General features: G+C 41.8%; 3 protein-coding genes across 6 annotated transcripts; 2 read left to right on the forward strand and 1 right to left on the reverse strand.

Annotated features, from left to right (window-relative positions):
• Window positions 1-161: 161 nt before the first annotated feature.
• LOC125760890 (protein maelstrom homolog) lies at window positions 162-1,809 on the reverse strand. Its single transcript, XM_049421471.1, has 3 exons — window positions 1,581-1,809; window positions 1,327-1,511; window positions 162-1,261 (listed from the first exon to the last, which is right to left on the reverse strand). The coding sequence occupies exons 2-3, from the start codon at window positions 1,439-1,441 to the stop codon at window positions 273-275; spliced, it is 1,104 nt and encodes a 367-aa protein (XP_049277428.1). The 5' UTR covers window positions 1,442-1,511; window positions 1,581-1,809; the 3' UTR covers window positions 162-272.
• Window positions 1,810-3,166: 1,357 nt separating this feature from the next.
• LOC125760780 (protein maelstrom homolog) lies at window positions 3,167-5,777 on the forward strand. The gene is made up of 3 exons (XM_049421258.1): window positions 3,167-3,649; window positions 3,719-3,914; window positions 3,989-5,777. Exons 1-3 carry the CDS (start codon window positions 3,530-3,532, stop codon window positions 5,239-5,241), a joined length of 1,569 nt encoding a protein of 522 aa, XP_049277215.1. The 5' UTR covers window positions 3,167-3,529; the 3' UTR covers window positions 5,242-5,777.
• Window positions 5,778-6,469: 692 nt separating this feature from the next.
• On the forward strand, window positions 6,470-16,712 carry LOC125760665 (calcium-binding mitochondrial carrier protein Aralar1). 4 transcript variants are annotated; one of them, XM_049421052.1, is made up of 11 exons: window positions 6,470-7,362; window positions 8,727-9,386; window positions 10,231-10,371; window positions 10,621-11,070; window positions 11,133-11,356; window positions 13,381-13,425; window positions 14,212-14,378; window positions 14,471-14,589; window positions 14,658-14,828; window positions 14,889-15,327; window positions 15,407-16,712. In XM_049421052.1, exons 3-11 carry the CDS (start codon window positions 10,237-10,239, stop codon window positions 15,667-15,669), a joined length of 2,013 nt encoding a protein of 670 aa, XP_049277009.1. In that variant the 5' UTR covers window positions 6,470-7,362; window positions 8,727-9,386; window positions 10,231-10,236; the 3' UTR covers window positions 15,670-16,712. The 4 variants fall into 4 exon arrangements, with proteins under 4 accessions (XP_049277009.1, XP_049276995.1, XP_049276988.1 ...); XM_049421038.1 differs by lacking the exon at window positions 8,727-9,386 and having other exon boundaries at window positions 6,471-7,362; XM_049421031.1 differs by lacking the exons at window positions 6,470-7,362; window positions 8,727-9,386 and adding an exon at window positions 9,433-9,881.
• The last annotated feature ends 47 nt before the right edge of the window (window positions 16,713-16,759 follow it).

Genomic DNA, 16,759 nt, shown 5'->3' on the forward strand with positions numbered 1-16,759 from the left:
AACTGACATGTAAACGCACACCACAACAGAAACAAGCAACGTCAAGCCACATGGAAAATGTTTTCGGTGAACATTTTTGCTGTTAGTTTTTGAAAAACTAGCCGTTGTTTTCGTTCCTTTTCATTAAAAGTGTACAAATTATTAAATTAAACATTCACTAATTTTGTTTTGCGTTGTCATATTTATTTCAAATTTAATTCTGGGTACAAAACGTATGATTTCTGTAGCTAGCTAACCAGTTAATTGTTAGAAATGAAACTTCAACCTTGCGGTTATGATTTGGGTTCATATAACTTCAACGACTCCATATAATCTTCGACAGATTTCTGCTCACTGAGAAAGGATCTCATAAGGTCAACATTATCACAAACCAATTGAATTTGGGTTTCCTTTTCATGTTCGTCTTCCGTCGTAGTTTGCCCATTTGTCATGGCTGTAAAGTGCGTTGCATACGACACGAACGATATTCTATCCACGCTAACAATCGAAGAAGTTTCGTCCGCAGAGTCATCCGTAACTGACGGTAATTCTTGCTTGTGTACTATGTTATCGTCTTCGGAGCTTTCCGTAACTGACTGTATCTGTTGTTCATCTACTGCGACTTGAGGAATATGTTTACCTGGAATCAATTCCATCTCCAGATGCTTACAGCAACACTTTGAAATTGTGTACGCCCAACGAATACATTGCGACAAGGCACATTCATTCAATAAGCTGTTAGATTCATGGTATTCGCAGCTAATGCCCGACGTGTAGCTAAAAAAATCCATATCAAACATTTGCTGCGCATTACGCATGGTCAGGTGGCCCTCACTGTTAACATCCACGCTATTTTGCAACTGCTGAAGCAGCTCCGAAAGGGGGTACACGATTATCATATCCTTTCTGACGCGATTGGTCAAAAGGGACCTAAGCATATTTTCCACTACTGGCACGTCTTTCGCATTCGTAAAAAACAGCAAAGGAAATTGCTCTTTCGCGTCCAGGAAGTTAAGTAACAGCTCCTCTATTTCATCATTATCCGTCAACCCTAATGCGTTGGGTGGCATCGGCAGGTTGTGGGTTTGGCTCGTATGTTGCCACGCCTCATTGTTCAAACCTCGCGGAATTTTACCAGGATTTATATGCAGGTGGAGTTGCTTTTTTACACCAGCTTGCACACTGTATTGGACCACACCTAGCTCGGCCGGAATGTAAACACCATCAACCGTACGGCAAAAGTATAACATTGAAATTATGTAAAAATCTTCCTTCGTGAAGTCTGCAAATAAATGGACGCATTACTTAAGAATACAGTGGCATCTGAAAACAGTTTGTTTGTTCTACCGTCGTTCAACTCAACACGCTGCTGCATACTTTCTGTAGTCAAGTCATTCTTCAGGTCGACAGGTTCCTTTTCGTGCAGCTTCTGCAAGTGTTGCTCAGTAGCGCTTTCTTGCATGCTTAATCGAAAATGTTCTAGTTTTTTTTAATAAAGAGACCTTTTTCCGAATGCTGTCTGTTTTCTACAACTGAAACAAAAAGTTTGTAACTGAAGTGAAGCTGCCATAACAGCGGAATAGCACCATATTTTATCTTACCTCACACATTTACCGGTAAGAGATGTAGCTTATAAAATGTACGTCCTTTCGTTGATTTACGCTTTTCGTATCCCGTAATTCAGTTAAAGTACCGGTTATTTACGAATGTAGCACACTGTTAACAATAGTTTTCTACATTAAAACTTAATACATTTTGAGAACACCGCAAGGAATCAACAACATGATAACAGTGAGAATATTCCGATGAAACAACTGACAATTGTATTTACAAGTACAGTCAATATCCGACTTACGCGGTACTCGAGTTATGCGGATTCGGAGATACGCGGATTTTCAAGTTTGACAGCATATTGGGTTTATTATACCAAATTAAGTTCTCCACCTGGGAATTGTCAAAAGTCATAACAAGCATTCATGAAGAGGACGCATTTTATTCCTTGAATCCTTATTTAACAAAACTGCTGCAAATTATAAAAAATGGCAAATATCCGTAATAAAAGTGAAATACGAAAGATACGTGCTATTACATTCGCCGATAAACTCAGCATAATCAAACTGCATGTAGGTGAAAAAATGTTTGCTGCTATTGCCATGACAAGACTTAAATAAATATGTTGTTAATAAATAAATCAACCAAAAATACTCGTTATATTGCGTTTAATGCAATAATGCTTGAAAAATACTCATTGTATCCAAATCAACGGATAAATTTAATATTTGAATTTTTTATAACATGGACACAAGAACTCGACCCCTGGATACGAAGTATAAACTATATGTCAGGCAGTATTCGAGTTACGCGGATATTCGAGATACGCGGATTTTTCCGGTCCCCATTATCCGCGTAAGTCGGGAAGTAACTGTATGCATTTTATTTGACAAGCGAAATAATGACATGTGCAGGGGTTGATAGTTGTTCAGTTTTCATGGTTTTTTGAGTTAAAAAACAAAAGTCAACCACGCTTCATAATCCGAATTTGCCCCAATTGAAAATATTTTATCAACAGTTATAGAGTACGACAATACTCGTAATAATTTATCATAGCATATGTTTTTAACCTAAACGAACAAAATATTTTCATTAATCGTAATGTCTACGATCAAATTTACACCCTCAAGTCTACGACCGGCATACCCGGGTATGCCATACATTTTGTATGGCGAGTGGAACTTTTTCGTCTTAAAACTGTAATAACTCAGGCTATATTGAATATTAAAATTTTTAATTTTGTACACAGCCACATACATTAGTTTTCTTTGTTTTGGCAAATAATTGGATTTTTTGTGACTTGTTTAGTATTGCTTTTTTCGACTTTTTCTAAATGACAACAACGATTTTTCATATGCAGCTAACGTCTTGTTATTGACGAGCCATACCATCCCCTCCAGTTTGAAGTCTATACCTGGACACGCCATTGAGAGCTGCCTCAATGGTTAAACATATATTTAGTTTCTTAATTTTTATTTTCGAGTGTGATCATCAACGATGAATCAAATTATCATATTATCGTAATCATATTGTCCAACAATTGTTCCGGTGAAGCTCTACCCCTGCAATCTCGTTTGTCAAAATGACATTCGTAAACAGTGGCGATTTACAGTGTTTCCCCAATAATGCGTTCCGGAGGAATTTGCGTAGTTCGAATATCGTTCAACAAGTCATTTATGCTTGATATTAAAATATTGAATACTTATTTGCTTGTTGCGCAACACATTCAAAACTATTTTTTCCCGAATATTTAAAAAGCCACCGATAAAAATTCAATTCCTAATACGAAAACTCCAAAAACTGTCAAACTCCTATATCTCAAATTCACGTAACTCGAGTGTCGCGTAAATCGTGAAACGACTGTACGGTATAACACACATAAACACAAAGCAGTGCAGACGAAGAAGGAAAAGGATCCATGAAATTAGAAACCAAACACATGGATGGTATTTGTGCTGTGTTCACGGAATAGCATTGTTAATCAAAAATCTTCTTTAAAATGTCGAAAAAAAATGCGTTCTTTTACTTTATGATCGAATACAAAACGCGAGAAGAGGCGAAAGGTCGTAGATTTCGAAATATAGCTGAAGTTACACCTGTTGCCGGTAAATTGTGGGAGGTAAGAAAAACCAGATATACGATGCCGGATGTGCAGAAGTTCATGGACTTACACGCTTTCTCATTGCAGCACATGAACGCTAAACAACGTGCCCCATACCAAGAAATCGCAGCCAAAAAACGAAAGGAAGAGCGAGAACAAAAGTCCTGTTCTAGGTCATCTAAAATCGACAATATTTATGGCAAAAATGACTTGGAAGAGAAGAAAGCAGATATAATTAAAAAATCAGTCAAGGACCAACTATGGCGCGCTGAAATGGAAGAAGGTAGGTACATTAAAATATGGCTAATTGTTATAGGAATCTTCCATTCTTTATCGAATGTGTCTATCCATTTGCAGGACTCGACAAGGAGGAGTTTTATATCATTTCAATGGCATACTTTTGCCGTACTGATGAAGGTGCATACATTCCTGCCGAGCTAGGTGTTATTAGATTCAGTCTCGAGTGTGGTGTAAAGGATCAACTTCACATCCACATAAATTGCGAAAAGTTACCGCTTGGTGTGGCACTCCAGGCAAAGGAACATGCAACAAATACCCATGGACTACCACTGCCACCAAACGCGTTGGGTGTAACCGATTACAATAACATCTCCTCGAACTTGCTTACCTTCCTGCAAGTGAAAGAGGAAATTCCACTGTTGTTCACGGATGCGAAGGAAGTACCGATAGTGAAAAATATGCTTACCACCATCTTAGGAAATTACACAAAGAGTAAGCCGCTGCGTATTTCCTCCGTGGCGGATCTCTTCTTTGAGATGAAGCAAGGTGCGGAGATGCACATGATGAGCATGAAGGTTTTTCCTTCCGTAAAAGCGGCACAAGACATCATTGATGAAGATCCTTTCAGCTATACAGAAAACATCAGCTGCGCATATCACGAATCTTGCGCGCTGACACAGGAATGTGCCTTGTCCAAATGCATCCGTTGGGCGTACACAATTTCGAAAGTTTGTTGCTTTGAAATGAATATCGATCTGATACCGGGCAAGCATGTACCGATCGGTTGGGAATTGGATTTGCCTGAAAGCTTACTGGATAATGAGGTAGAGATAATTGCACCAAATAATGATTCATCGGACTTGGAGGATTCGAAGGTGGCGAAGCGGCCACGGTTGGACGATCGGTACAACGATAGCGAATCAGGCTGTAGTGGAATCGGTGGACAATATCATGCTATAGACAAACCCGATCGATCGCAGCGAGAATTCGGACACGATTCGCTGCTAGAACGTGGACACGATCTGTTACTAGGACGTGGGCAAGATCCACTACTAGGACGTGGACAAGATCCACTACTAGAACGTGGACGAGATCCACTACTAGAACGTGGACAAGATCCACTACTAGGACGTGGACAAGATCCACTACTAGAACGTGGACAAGATCCACTACTAGGACGTGGACACGGTCTGCTACTAGGACGTGGATACCGTCCGCAACTAGGACGTGGATACGATCCGCTTCTAGGACGTGGATACCGTCCGCAACTAGGACGTGGACACGACCTGCTACTAGGACGTGGATACGATGCGCTACTGGGACGTGGACACCGTCCGCCACTAGGACGAGGACACAGTTCAAATTTATGACGTGATAGTTAAGTTAGACAACGTATAACAGACCTGTGCAATTAAACGGTTATAACCTATAAGTTTTGGGCTACGTGCTAAAAATAAGTCTAGTAAGCCAGAAATGGCCGGCGTGTCCTGTACGGTCGTTAAAGCCAAGAAGAAGAGCCTATAGATACAAATGAGTATACCTGCTACTCAGTAGATATATACCAATGGACTGGACTGGGCTGTAATTACCACCTAGACAATGCTCTGTATATGCGGGACTGCTCATCGCATCCTGCGACGGTACGTATTTCTACGCAACTATTTCGCTTGGGTTGCAGCTTAGAGAACCAATCTCTAACTGAGACAGACGATTCTAACTGCATAAGCTGACGCAATTCATCCTCTCAAATAACCCATTTTGATGATGCTTTCTTCGTTTACTAGGAAATAGTTTTACAAGGTTTGATATACATGATGGAAGGGGTGATCAAATCCCATTCGGAGGACCATATGAATAAATAAAAATGGTGTACGATCTATTCTAAAAAGATTGTTGAATAACGACACACAGATGGAATTGTCTGATGTGTTTCCTTCACTTGTATCTTCATCGAAAATTTCGGTCTCAGTTCCGAAACTTGTTTTAACTTACAGAATAACTTCGTACAGCATATTATCTCCGATATAATCTTCTAAAATTTTGGCAAAGCATACTTTCCACTATCGGCAGGGTTGGTCGCTTCCGTAAATAGTAGTGAAAAGCTTATCTTTCATTGCTATAAATCACAGTACCATTATCGCTATTTCATCATAATCTGTGAACCCCCAGCGTGTTCGGCGGTAACGGAAGTTTATGTGTGTTTTTTTTCGAATGTTTGATAGCCTCATATTCATCACTGAGGCCTTGGTCTAATGTTGTTGCGATCGGAAAAGTTGTTAAAAATTCGCATTTTTTCCCATTACGTAATAGTTTAACCATTCCCTAATTTAAAAATCAGCAAACTTAATTCATTCTGAAATAAAACAATAGTAATCCTTCGCAAAAAAAGAACAAAACAAAAAAAAACATCAAGGATTGCCGTTTTGACAGTTGGCAGTGTGCGGTCGTGTTTCTCCAGTTGACAGTTTGTCGCCTGGAGCAAGTGTTCACGCGATGGACACAAAACCGAGAAAGGAAAGGGGGGGGAAAAACAATAGGAAAAATTAAACGATGTGCAGTGTGATGCTTTTGTGATGGAAGGGCGAGGAGGAAGGGGGGAGGGGGGGGACGAAGCACAGCAGCGAGCATTTGCTTCTCCGCACGTCAGCTTATACGAACCGAAAACAAACAAATAAAACTAAAGCAGTAGGATTTAATCAGTTCAGCACACCGTTTTTCGCATTGATACAAGACGATTTAATGGCAGTTGAACTCTAGCGAGCGATTAGTACGGCCACCGGGAGGAAACGTTTGTCCAGTTTGAATCGGCACAAACGGCAGAGGCAAACCGTGGGTGGTGGAAAAGCACATACACCACACACACATACACTTACAAACGAACAAAGACTAGAACGTAGAATATATATAAAAATTAACGAAAGCATCAGACGACTACGTCTGTGGATTGTTTTGTTTGTACTATTGTTTTTCCCTCCAGCCGTGAGATTTCCACTAGTCTTTGATTAGTGTGCACATGTGTGTGTGTGTGCGTATTGGTTGATGATTATCATTTTTGCCAGTGCATCAGACGTGTGCGGTTGTGCTGCCGTTCGTGTGCTTGCGAGTCGCGCGCGGCGAGCTAGTTAACAACGATCAAAGAAAAACAACACCGCAAGACAACAAAACGTCGACAAAAACGCTAGTAGCGCGCACCCACTACCAACCACCGCCACCAATACCAATCCTGACCCGACGGACGGCTATAGGTCCGTCCCGTCATTCGTCAGATTCGTCGCCGAGGTCGTACTGATTACGCTCTCTCCGGTGCGCTGTGTAATATAGCAAACGGACAAAACCCGGACAGCGTTACAGCAATTCGTCTAGTGACACGGGGGTGGCGTGTGCGTTTGTACGCGGATCGTGAAAGAGCTCGACCAGCACCGACCAAGTATCATATCCGAACGACGGGAACAACATCCATCATGAAGCTGGAATCGCGACCAATCACGGAGGTAAGATGGTGTGTCCCTGCTGACGGCAGGCAAGGGTGATAACCCGTACAAGAGAGTGCAACTGTGCGGGAAGGAAGAAACCTGTATTACATGTGTTCAGTTCGTGTGTATTGATCCTGGCAAACAAACAACAAACGAAGTAAAAAAAAAACCAACAACCGCTTTGACCTTCCACGAGTCCTGTGTCAACTGGCTGCCCAAAAAGGAGCAGAGTGAGAGCGAGAGAAAGCAAAAAAAAAGGGACAGCATAGAGTCCCTTTTGTGATAGCAAGGATAGAGGCTATTCCCTCCGTGTTTTACCGACACGATGAATCACATTCAATATGCAAGATCCATAATCAGTATTCCTGCCAATAGGAGACAGTTTTGACAGTCGGCCGTCTGAGATAGACTGATCGATGGGGGAGCATTCAAAGCGGCGTGCTGCCGCCGGTTGATGAGATCGATTCTTATCCCCCGAATTCACGAACGTGAACGCCTGGTGCGGAGGAAACCCATCACCCTTATCCGTCTGGCAGAAAAGGGTTCGCTTCTCGCGTGATGATTGTTGTTTTTTTTCTTCTTTTCTGCTCTTGCCATCATTCCCTATCACTGTACGGTTACTTTAAGGTCAGATATGACGTTAGTGGCCGGTTGTTGTTTTTCACTTCCACACACCAGCGCAACGAGCGGGGTTGGGATTTGATTTTGCATGTTTTGTTCCACCGTTCCACCGCAACTGGAACTGGATCACGAAATGATTTTTAAGTTTTTCTAATCGCTGTCATTGTGGTTGTTTTTATTTTATTTGCGATTCAGCTTTTATGGTGTGTAGGCAAAAACAAAAAAGGGAAAAGCATGTAAACCGTCCTGGGTTACGAATCTCCACGAACTCGGGATCTGTGTGTCTGGATCACGCAAATAAGATTTTGCTTTTTCGGCTTTAACTCTAGCTGCTAACTAAATCTAAGCCGAAGATAAAAGGGGGAGATAGAGACACGATCGATAGTATCACCTGTTCGATTTGTCAGCAGTATTGACACTGCCCTTTTGCCCTTTTCCATTGGGTTTTGATTGTGTGATTAATCCCTCTGTTCCATGTGTAAATACCGAGAACTCTATTACCTAATGCTTCGCATTTCTTCTTTTCTGCTGATGTCACCGAAACGTTCTTATCGTTCAGCAACATTCATATCGCTTTTATCTTCTACCAACAAACCACACTACACTACCGACATAGAGAGATAGGTCAGGTCACCTTGTGCACCATGTTCCGTTTTGCCGGATTCGAAACCTTAACCCACCCAATAATGCACGGTTTGTTATGGTTTGATGTGTCACACCGTTCACAATCGAATACTGAAATGTTCGCTTCATCTCCACAGGTTCTACACATGCAGGACGCACCCAAACACGGACAAAACACGCGGAACCACAGCTGTTTTTGGGAGATTAGTTGGCAAAAAATCATTGAGAGCATCACTTACGCAACTGTACGCTGCGGCACAGAATTTGCACACACTTGCGGCCATGTCCCAAAGATAGACCAAAACCTAGCGCGACGCATCAAATCCAGCGGTTCACGCAACGCGTACGTGATGTCGCGATGGACCGCGCACGCGCCAATGGATTGGTTGTTGCATTTGCGAACGTTGCGGATGTCGGTGCGACATTCGCAAGGTCCCCGGTTAGTGGATCTTGAGAAGACGCAGCTCAAAAAAAAAGCACAACCAAAGACAGGAGAGCAAACGCAGAGCAAAAGAAGCAAAAAAGGAGGAAAATTTTTATGCCACCCTCTTTTTCGTTTGTTAGGATCGGGCGCGCACTGTCTCACAACCCACTTGCTATGCTAATGGGGGGGGCCAGTGGCAACAAAAAAAAAACACTTGCGCTTTGAAAGCAAAGCAAACATACTAAGGGAGTTTTTCCACCAGCGCTACGCTCAGTATGCGGCCGTTTCCCGCCCAGTACAAATCGCGCGCAGAGCTAAAGTATCGTGGCTGCCCTTTACGCATTTTCATTTTCGGCCAGCGTTGCAAGTGAAAGTGAGAAACAGTGTCGGACCGGCCAAACGAATGTCCGTCGATGCGCAGATCCGTTTTGCGTTCTTAACGTTGTTTGGCTAACTGAGGTTTTTTTTTTGTCTTAAAAGAATTTCAAGATACAAGAAGAAAAGTTGCTAACCTCTTGTTCAATTTCATTCCCCTCTTCGTTTTGCTCGTGTACGTGTGTTTGTGTGAGGCATTTTTTTTTTTAAATTTGTATATCCGGCTGGAATTTAGTGTCAAGAAATAAGGATCAAGTACTTGGGTATCTTCCCGCAATCCTCTGAATTCGTGAAAGCACTTGATTAGATCTGACCCCGGGCGGCCTTTCTACGCCGGATCTCTTTCTCTCTCTCTCACACACTCTGTTTGTGCGCGTGTTTGTGTTTGTCGGTGTGTCCTTGTGTACAACGAAACAAATCTCCACCAAAAAAAAAAACCATCATGACTAATCCGACAACGAAAGAAAAGACAACCGAGGAAAAGGATGTGAAAGTGTGTAACACCTTTTTAATGTTTTGTGTTGCTGGTTGTAGGAGGGTTTATGACCCTCCGGCAACCTTTACTTACATAACCTAAGCGTGCCAATTGCGTAATGTAGTAGCATCAAAATTAAACAATAATTTATTGTTTCCTACCCTTTACCTCTCCTACTCTCCGGTTTTTTTTCCTGTTTCCTTTCTTTTCTAATCCACAACCAAAGACGGCAAGAAAAACACACAAATGTACACAACAACAAAATCACACCTATCAGCTAACAGCTAGCAGCTAATGAACGATTGCTTACAGGGTTCGTTTTTTTCTGTTTTCCTTACCCTATTTCACACCTCTCTTGCCGTTACAGAACCCGATGCATATAAAGCGTGCGTCCACGGAGAAGCTGCGTGAAATCTTTGGCAAATATGCAACCCAGCAAGTCAATGGCGAACCGTACATGACCAGCGAAGACTTCGTGAAGAGCTTTCTCGGACAATCGTACAATGAGGTGACTGGGTCGTATCGTCGTGTCAAAACCGCAAACCGGGGCAAATCCCCACTTACAAATTAAACCTGCTGCGACTACAATAAAACAAAACGTTCCCCCATCATTCAGTTTAACGGGCAGCACCATCACACGCATCACGTGTGCCTTGTTGGTGTATCAAAACCACGTCAACCAGCCCCAACACGGCACCCATATCTCTGTTTGGTGTGTTTTGTAATCCGTCTCCTCTTCTCCGCACTGCTTTTGTAGGAATCGATCAAACTAATTGCCGGCATTGCCGATACCAGCAAGGATGGGCTCATCTCGTTCGCCGAGTTTCAAGCGTTCGAGGGTTTGCTCTGCACACCGGACGCCCTGTACAAAACCGCGTTCCAGCTGTTCGACCGTAACGGTAACGGCTCGGTCACGTACAGTGAGTTTGTCGATGTTTTCAAAAAGACAGATCTGCACGCTAAAATACCGTTCAAACTGGACGGCCCTTTCATACAGCTTTACTTCGGCAAGGACCGGCAGCGTGTGATCAATTACGTCGAGTTTAGCCAGTTTTTGCACGACTTCCACGAGGAGTGTGCGATGGAGGCGTTCCGTTTGAAGGACACCTCCGGTTCCGGGTTTATCTCGGCACTCGACTTTCAGGACATTATGGTAAACGTGAAGAAGCATCTGCTCACTAGCGAGGTGCGCGATAACTTGATTGCGGTAAGTTTGGATTGTCTTTTTTTTCGGTTGGATATGATACTAACGCTTCCCATTTGTCACAGGTTACCGAAGGGCATCGGGTGAGCTTTCCTTACTTTATGGCATTTAACTCGCTGCTGAACAATATGGAGCTGATCAAGCGCATTTACCTGAACGCGACCAGTGGCAACCGGGCGGAACCAATCACCAAGGACGAGCTGTTGCATTCCGCGCAAACGATGAGCCAGATAACGCCACTGGAGATAGACATACTGTTTCAGCTAACCGGCGTTATACATCAGAGTGGGTACGTGCACCGAAATCGAAACCATACCACATCCCGAACAAAACCGATACCATATATCCCCATCCCAAGTGTATCCACTTGGTGCGAAAACATTTTCCCATCATTATAATGTTTCCATGTGTTACTTACCGTTACGTTATTTTGCTTTCGTTCCTTAACAATACAACTGTTTCCTGTGAACGTCATTTAATATTTTGTCGTGTTATCACTGTACAACTGTGCTTTGTTTTGTTTTCTTCATTTTTTTTTCATTTTTATTATGTTCCATTAATTTATTTCCTCCTTTTTCTGTATCCTTTGTTGGTGAAGAAACCATTTTATGGCACCAAAACAAATGGTGTTATTTGAGTGGTGTTATAAGGCGTTACTTGAAGATTTTCTTTTGTTTTGACTTTGTAATCGTTATCAGCTTTTTTATAAGCTGAAACAAAGCATAGGTTTAGATCAATTACACTATATAAACGGTACTTGAACAAAGTTTTAACTATTTTATTAATTATAGTAAAACGAAAAACATTTAAGAGCTTTGCCTGCGTAACACGTAACGGCCTGTCCTTTTTTTTGGTAACGTTTCAATTCAATCAACAGTTTGTGACAAAAAAAGAATATGGCAGCAGACAATAATAAATAGTTTTGCATTCAATTGGCTTCGTTAGGGGCGTTACGTTTAATCGCAAAATTCCTGTAATTTAAAAACATGATAATTAAGGAGCCATTACATATTTCAATGTCCGTTATTTTTAAAAGTTTAAAGACCTTGTAGATCGTACCATCCAAACAGATGGCTTACATTAGAAGGCACATTTAAAACATTTTTTTCGGGTCAAACTTTGCTGACCACTTACTGTTTGTTACTTTAATCTTAACCTTTTCCCAACCCTTTTTTTAATTCATTCTGTTCTCCCGTGTCTATCTTCATCTTTCTCTCTTTCTATTTATTGCTATACTACTCTTCATAAAATATTTATTCACCGTTCACCATCGTCGTTGATCGTCTCGTCGGTCATCCTCGTCGCCTTCGTCAGCGTGCTTCTCGTGTTCGTCGTCGTCCTCATACATCATCTTTCATTGTTTGCACATGTTCGAATCGCAATGTATTAGCCAATATTACCAGTACAAAAACAAACAAATAAACAACAACAAAACCATTGTTATGTGTTGCCTGGCGCTGTTGTTTTGTGATATGATGTTGCAGAAAACGCAGTAAAAGCATTGCAAGTGTTGATCTCTTCTTTGTTGCGAGGTTTAATGCTCGCGCCAAAAGCAAAAATGCAGACACTCACACTCGTACTCGTACTCACCGTTCGATCATTATGGTAACATGGTTCAGATAGCAAGGTATATAACATTCATTTATACACATTCCTCTGTAATACTACTACTACTACTACTATTACTACTATCTCTGCTCTGCGAATTTGATTGTGATTTTACGTTAAAGTTTTATGTTACATTAATGCGTTCTCTGTGTGTTCGTTATTTCCATTTGTTCTTTAAGTTCTATTTTTCTTTCGCATAACTCATTTATTAATAAAACGAAGAAGAAGACGAAACAATTTCTTTTACAGTTGTGTTACAAAAACCGTACCTTTTCACCATGTCGAAGAACAGTATAAAGAAAAATTTCCCCCCAAAAAAAAAGCAAACAAAAAGGCAAACTCCACAGTACAAGCAATATTCGAATTGGAAGTAGTGAGAATGTATAGTATACTCCTTTTATGCGTTCATTTTGCCAACGGTGAATTATCATACTTTTTTCTTTCTTTTTTTCTCTCTCTCTCTTTCCCTTCTCTTTTACCTGGTTTTCACGCACAACCTGCCTTCGCGAAACGAAACTTGCTCGATCATTCTAAACTTATAAACGGCCCCCCCAATCTACGTTACACGCACACATATACACACTCACACAAACACACACATGAAAAAACTACCACAACTGTCAACTAATGTCAACTGTTCAAAAAAAAAAATCAACTACTAACCCGATATACTAACCGATCACATGCAACAACTGTGTTGCGTAGTACATCCATTTGGAGGCGACATAGCAAAACGATAGACAAAAATAGGCAAGTGCAAAATATTCCCATTCCCTCCGTAAACAAAAAAAAATTACCCCTTCTTAATCCACGGTACGAAATATTCTCTTGCATTTATTATAGCATTGTTAAACTACAAAGAAAAAAAACATACCACGTTTGCCAAATTAAATTCTTTCTGTTTCGTTTAGTACACTTTGTTCAAATTTGAAGGAAAAAAAAAACACATTACCAAAATCGAGAGAAAACAAATTAAATTTCAAAACCAAATCATAATATTAATTAAGTATAATATTATTTCCATTGGGTTGCTTTTGTATCGTGCCAAATATATGGGCTGCGTAAGGTTTGAATGGATTTAGTGAGCTTGTTTCCTTGTTCTGCAATGCGTGTTTATGGTTTGCTTTCATGTTCATGTTCCACTCTTTTTTATTCACTTTGTCAGCCTTATCAGTTTGTGTTACGGTGTTTGCTACTAATGTGTGCATTTGTACGTGTTTGTTTTGAAATTGTATTTAACTGTGCTGTGTGTTTTATATTTTGTAAGATATGTAAAGCAATTGTTGCCGAGTTAAAAAAAAATCTCACATTTTTACTTGTGAAAAATCTGTCTCATTAGATTGATACGTTTCATTATTGCTTTTTTTATTCGTAGAAGCTTATTATTATATAAATGTGTTTATCTTTTCTTTAGCATTGTGTAAATTCGCAAATCAAAAGTTTTATTGCTAGACCACTACGTATCACGGAATCGTGAAGGCATATTCTGCTTAAATTAGTTGTATTTTTTTTCTCGTTCCTTCTTCACACTGACAGACGGATCGTGTACAATGATCTTAGCAACATTGCGCCGGAACATTACATTAAAAACATTACGCATCGATTAGCAGAAATCAAAGCCGTCGAATCGCCCGCCGATCGTTCCTTCCTGATTCAGATGCTTGAGAGCACGTACCGGTTTACGCTCGGTTCCGTTGCTGGAGGTAAGTTGCACGTTTATAGCTAACCTGGTCGATTGAAATGTAGTACGTAAAATGCTAATATATACAATTTCCCTACCGATTTTTCTTTGCAGCTGTCGGTGCCACGGCGGTCTATCCGATCGATCTCGTGAAGACACGTATGCAAAACCAGCGTACCGGTTCGTTCATCGGTGAGGTGGCGTACCGGAACTCGTGGGACTGCTGCAAAAAGGTAGCTTGCAACCGACGAACATACATTCCCAGAATCGGAACCGAACTAACACGCTTTGTCACTTTTAGGTTATCCGGCACGAGGGCTTCCTGGGGCTGTACCGTGGTTTGGTACCGCAACTGATGGGTGTCGCACCGGAAAAAGCAATCAAGTTGACGGTGAACGACTTTATGCGGGACAAGCTAACGGACAAGCAGGGCAACATTCCGCGATGGGGTGAGGTGCTTGCTGGCGCTTGTGTAAGTAAATCGCTAATTTCATTTATTATTTAATTTATTAATAAAAATCAATAATTACAGGCCGGTGGTTCGCAAGTGATATTCACCAACCCGCTGGAAATAGTGAAAATTCGGCTACAGGTTGCTGGCGAGATTGCGGGTGGTGCCAAGGTACGGGCGCTCAGTGTTGTCCGGGAGCTCGGTCTGTTCGGCCTGTACAAGGGTGCGCGTGCCTGTCTGCTCCGGGACGTACCGTTCTCGGCGATCTATTTCCCAATGTACGCACACACGAAGGCAGCGTTTGCGGACGATGAGGGATATAATCATCCGTTGACACTGTTGGCGGCCGGTGCCATCGCTGGCATACCGGCGGCATCGCTCGTCACACCGGCAGATGTGATCAAGACCCGGTTACAGGTGGTTGCCCGTACTGGCCAAACGACGTACAGTGGGGTGATGGATGCGGCAAGAAAGATTATGGCTGAGGAGGGTCCGCGTGCCTTTTGGAAGGGAACAGTCGGTACGTATTGCTGATACCCAATGGGGACTATTGTTTTCCATCGTATTTCTAATGTATATTTCTTTTCATCGTACATTAGCTCGTGTGTTCCGATCGTCACCACAGTTTGGTGTAACGCTAGTCACGTACGAGCTGTTGCAGCGCATGCTGTACGTGGACTTTGGTGGATCGCGTCCGGCCGGTTCTGACGTAGCGAAGGCAAAGGTTGATCTGGCCCGAGTGAATCCGGATCATATCGGTGGCTATCAGGCGGCCCTGCCCATGCTGAACGGTATCGAAACAAAGTTCGGGCTCAGTCTGCCCCGTTTTGGCAGCCCGGCACTGAAACGCCAAGCTTCCTGATAAGGCCCGTGCCATCGTGGATGGCCGGGATGGACTGTCGTGGACTGTTATGTCGCTACTCTAGTTACGATATTGAACTTCCTAAGGAAAAAAAACACACACACACCCACACACATACATATACACATACACAGAACAACAAAATATATCTTGTACGGTTATTATATACTACTACTACTACTCCTACTACTTGATGCTGCTACAGATACTTTTACTACGCACTGCTGCGACTGATGCATAACGTTTTCGTGGTTACAATGATGCAAACGAATTTATCACACCTCAACAGCGAATCGCTCACCTTCAGCTCACCTTGAACGCAAATTTTGGAATTGAACCTAGTAGCTTACAATGTCTTACACGAAAAAAAAGCGCCAGTTAGTGCCAGCCAGCCAACCTCATACACATCACGCGATTTCTACATGGGGAGGGCTTGTTTGTTTTCTTAGTTTAGTTTTGTTTTATAATTTTACGTATTCTTCTTCGCCATCATTCTAAATTATTTGTGTAACTTTTTTGTTTTGTTTAAAGAAGGAATTTTTATTGCGTTGTTACTTTACCGTTTACAGCAGTAATTTTTACAGGACATAGCAGTAGAAGTGATCAACATACACATACAAACACACGCGCGCCTAGCATTTCGCCTTAGTACGGGCACATTCTGGTTCTGCATTTGCACGTGCCATCACACACACACACATGAAACTGGCACCGGTTAGGACACATTAACAAAAAACCCTCCCACAAACACACGCATGCACACACACACCGTGTTGCAAAGGATACGACGTGACTATAGAGTACAATTCCTATCCGTGTGTGTTCGTGTGCGCCCTCAAACGCAATAGTGAAGGAAAACGAGTGGAAGAAAGAAAGCGGAAGAGGGGAAGAACCGTGGGACAACAACAGAAAAATTAACAAAAAACGTCAACAAAACAAAAAAAAAGAGAAAAACTACAAAACGGGAAATGAAACAGAATCACCTCATCGCTAAATAGTCCGATAAGTAGACAAATAAAATTATTATAACTAATAAGAGGAAACAGCTTTAACGGATTCCTTTTTTTTTTGTTTAACGTAGTCGTAGTAG

Source organism: Anopheles funestus, chromosome X (genome assembly GCF_943734845.2).
Source record: "Anopheles funestus chromosome X, idAnoFuneDA-416_04, whole genome shotgun sequence".
In the NCBI taxonomy this organism is placed as follows: domain Eukaryota; kingdom Metazoa; phylum Arthropoda; class Insecta; order Diptera; family Culicidae; genus Anopheles; species Anopheles funestus.

Excerpts from the sequence above, each read along its gene's own strand:
- LOC125760890 (XM_049421471.1), bottom strand. The coding sequence starts at position 1,441 with ATGCAAGAAAGCGCTACTGAGCAACACTTGCAGAAGCTGCACGAAAAG. Across the intron at positions 1,262-1,326 it reads GCGTGTTGAGTTGAACGACG|ACTTCACGAAGGAAGATTTT; the intron begins GTAGAACAAACA and ends ATTTATTTGCAG.
- LOC125760780 (XM_049421258.1), top strand. The coding sequence starts at position 3,530 with ATGTCGAAAAAAAATGCGTTCTTTTACTTTATGATCGAATACAAAACG. Across the intron at positions 3,650-3,718 it reads TTGCCGGTAAATTGTGGGAG|CACATGAACGCTAAACAACG; the intron begins GTAAGAAAAACC and ends TTCTCATTGCAG. Across the intron at positions 3,915-3,988 it reads GCGCGCTGAAATGGAAGAAG|GACTCGACAAGGAGGAGTTT; the intron begins GTAGGTACATTA and ends ATCCATTTGCAG.
- LOC125760665 (XM_049421031.1), top strand. The coding sequence starts at position 9,831 with ATGACTAATCCGACAACGAAAGAAAAGACAACCGAGGAAAAGGATGTG. Across the intron at positions 11,071-11,132 it reads TGCGCGATAACTTGATTGCG|GTTACCGAAGGGCATCGGGT; the intron begins GTAAGTTTGGAT and ends CATTTGTCACAG. Across the intron at positions 14,590-14,657 it reads CGTGGGACTGCTGCAAAAAG|GTTATCCGGCACGAGGGCTT; the intron begins GTAGCTTGCAAC and ends TGTCACTTTTAG.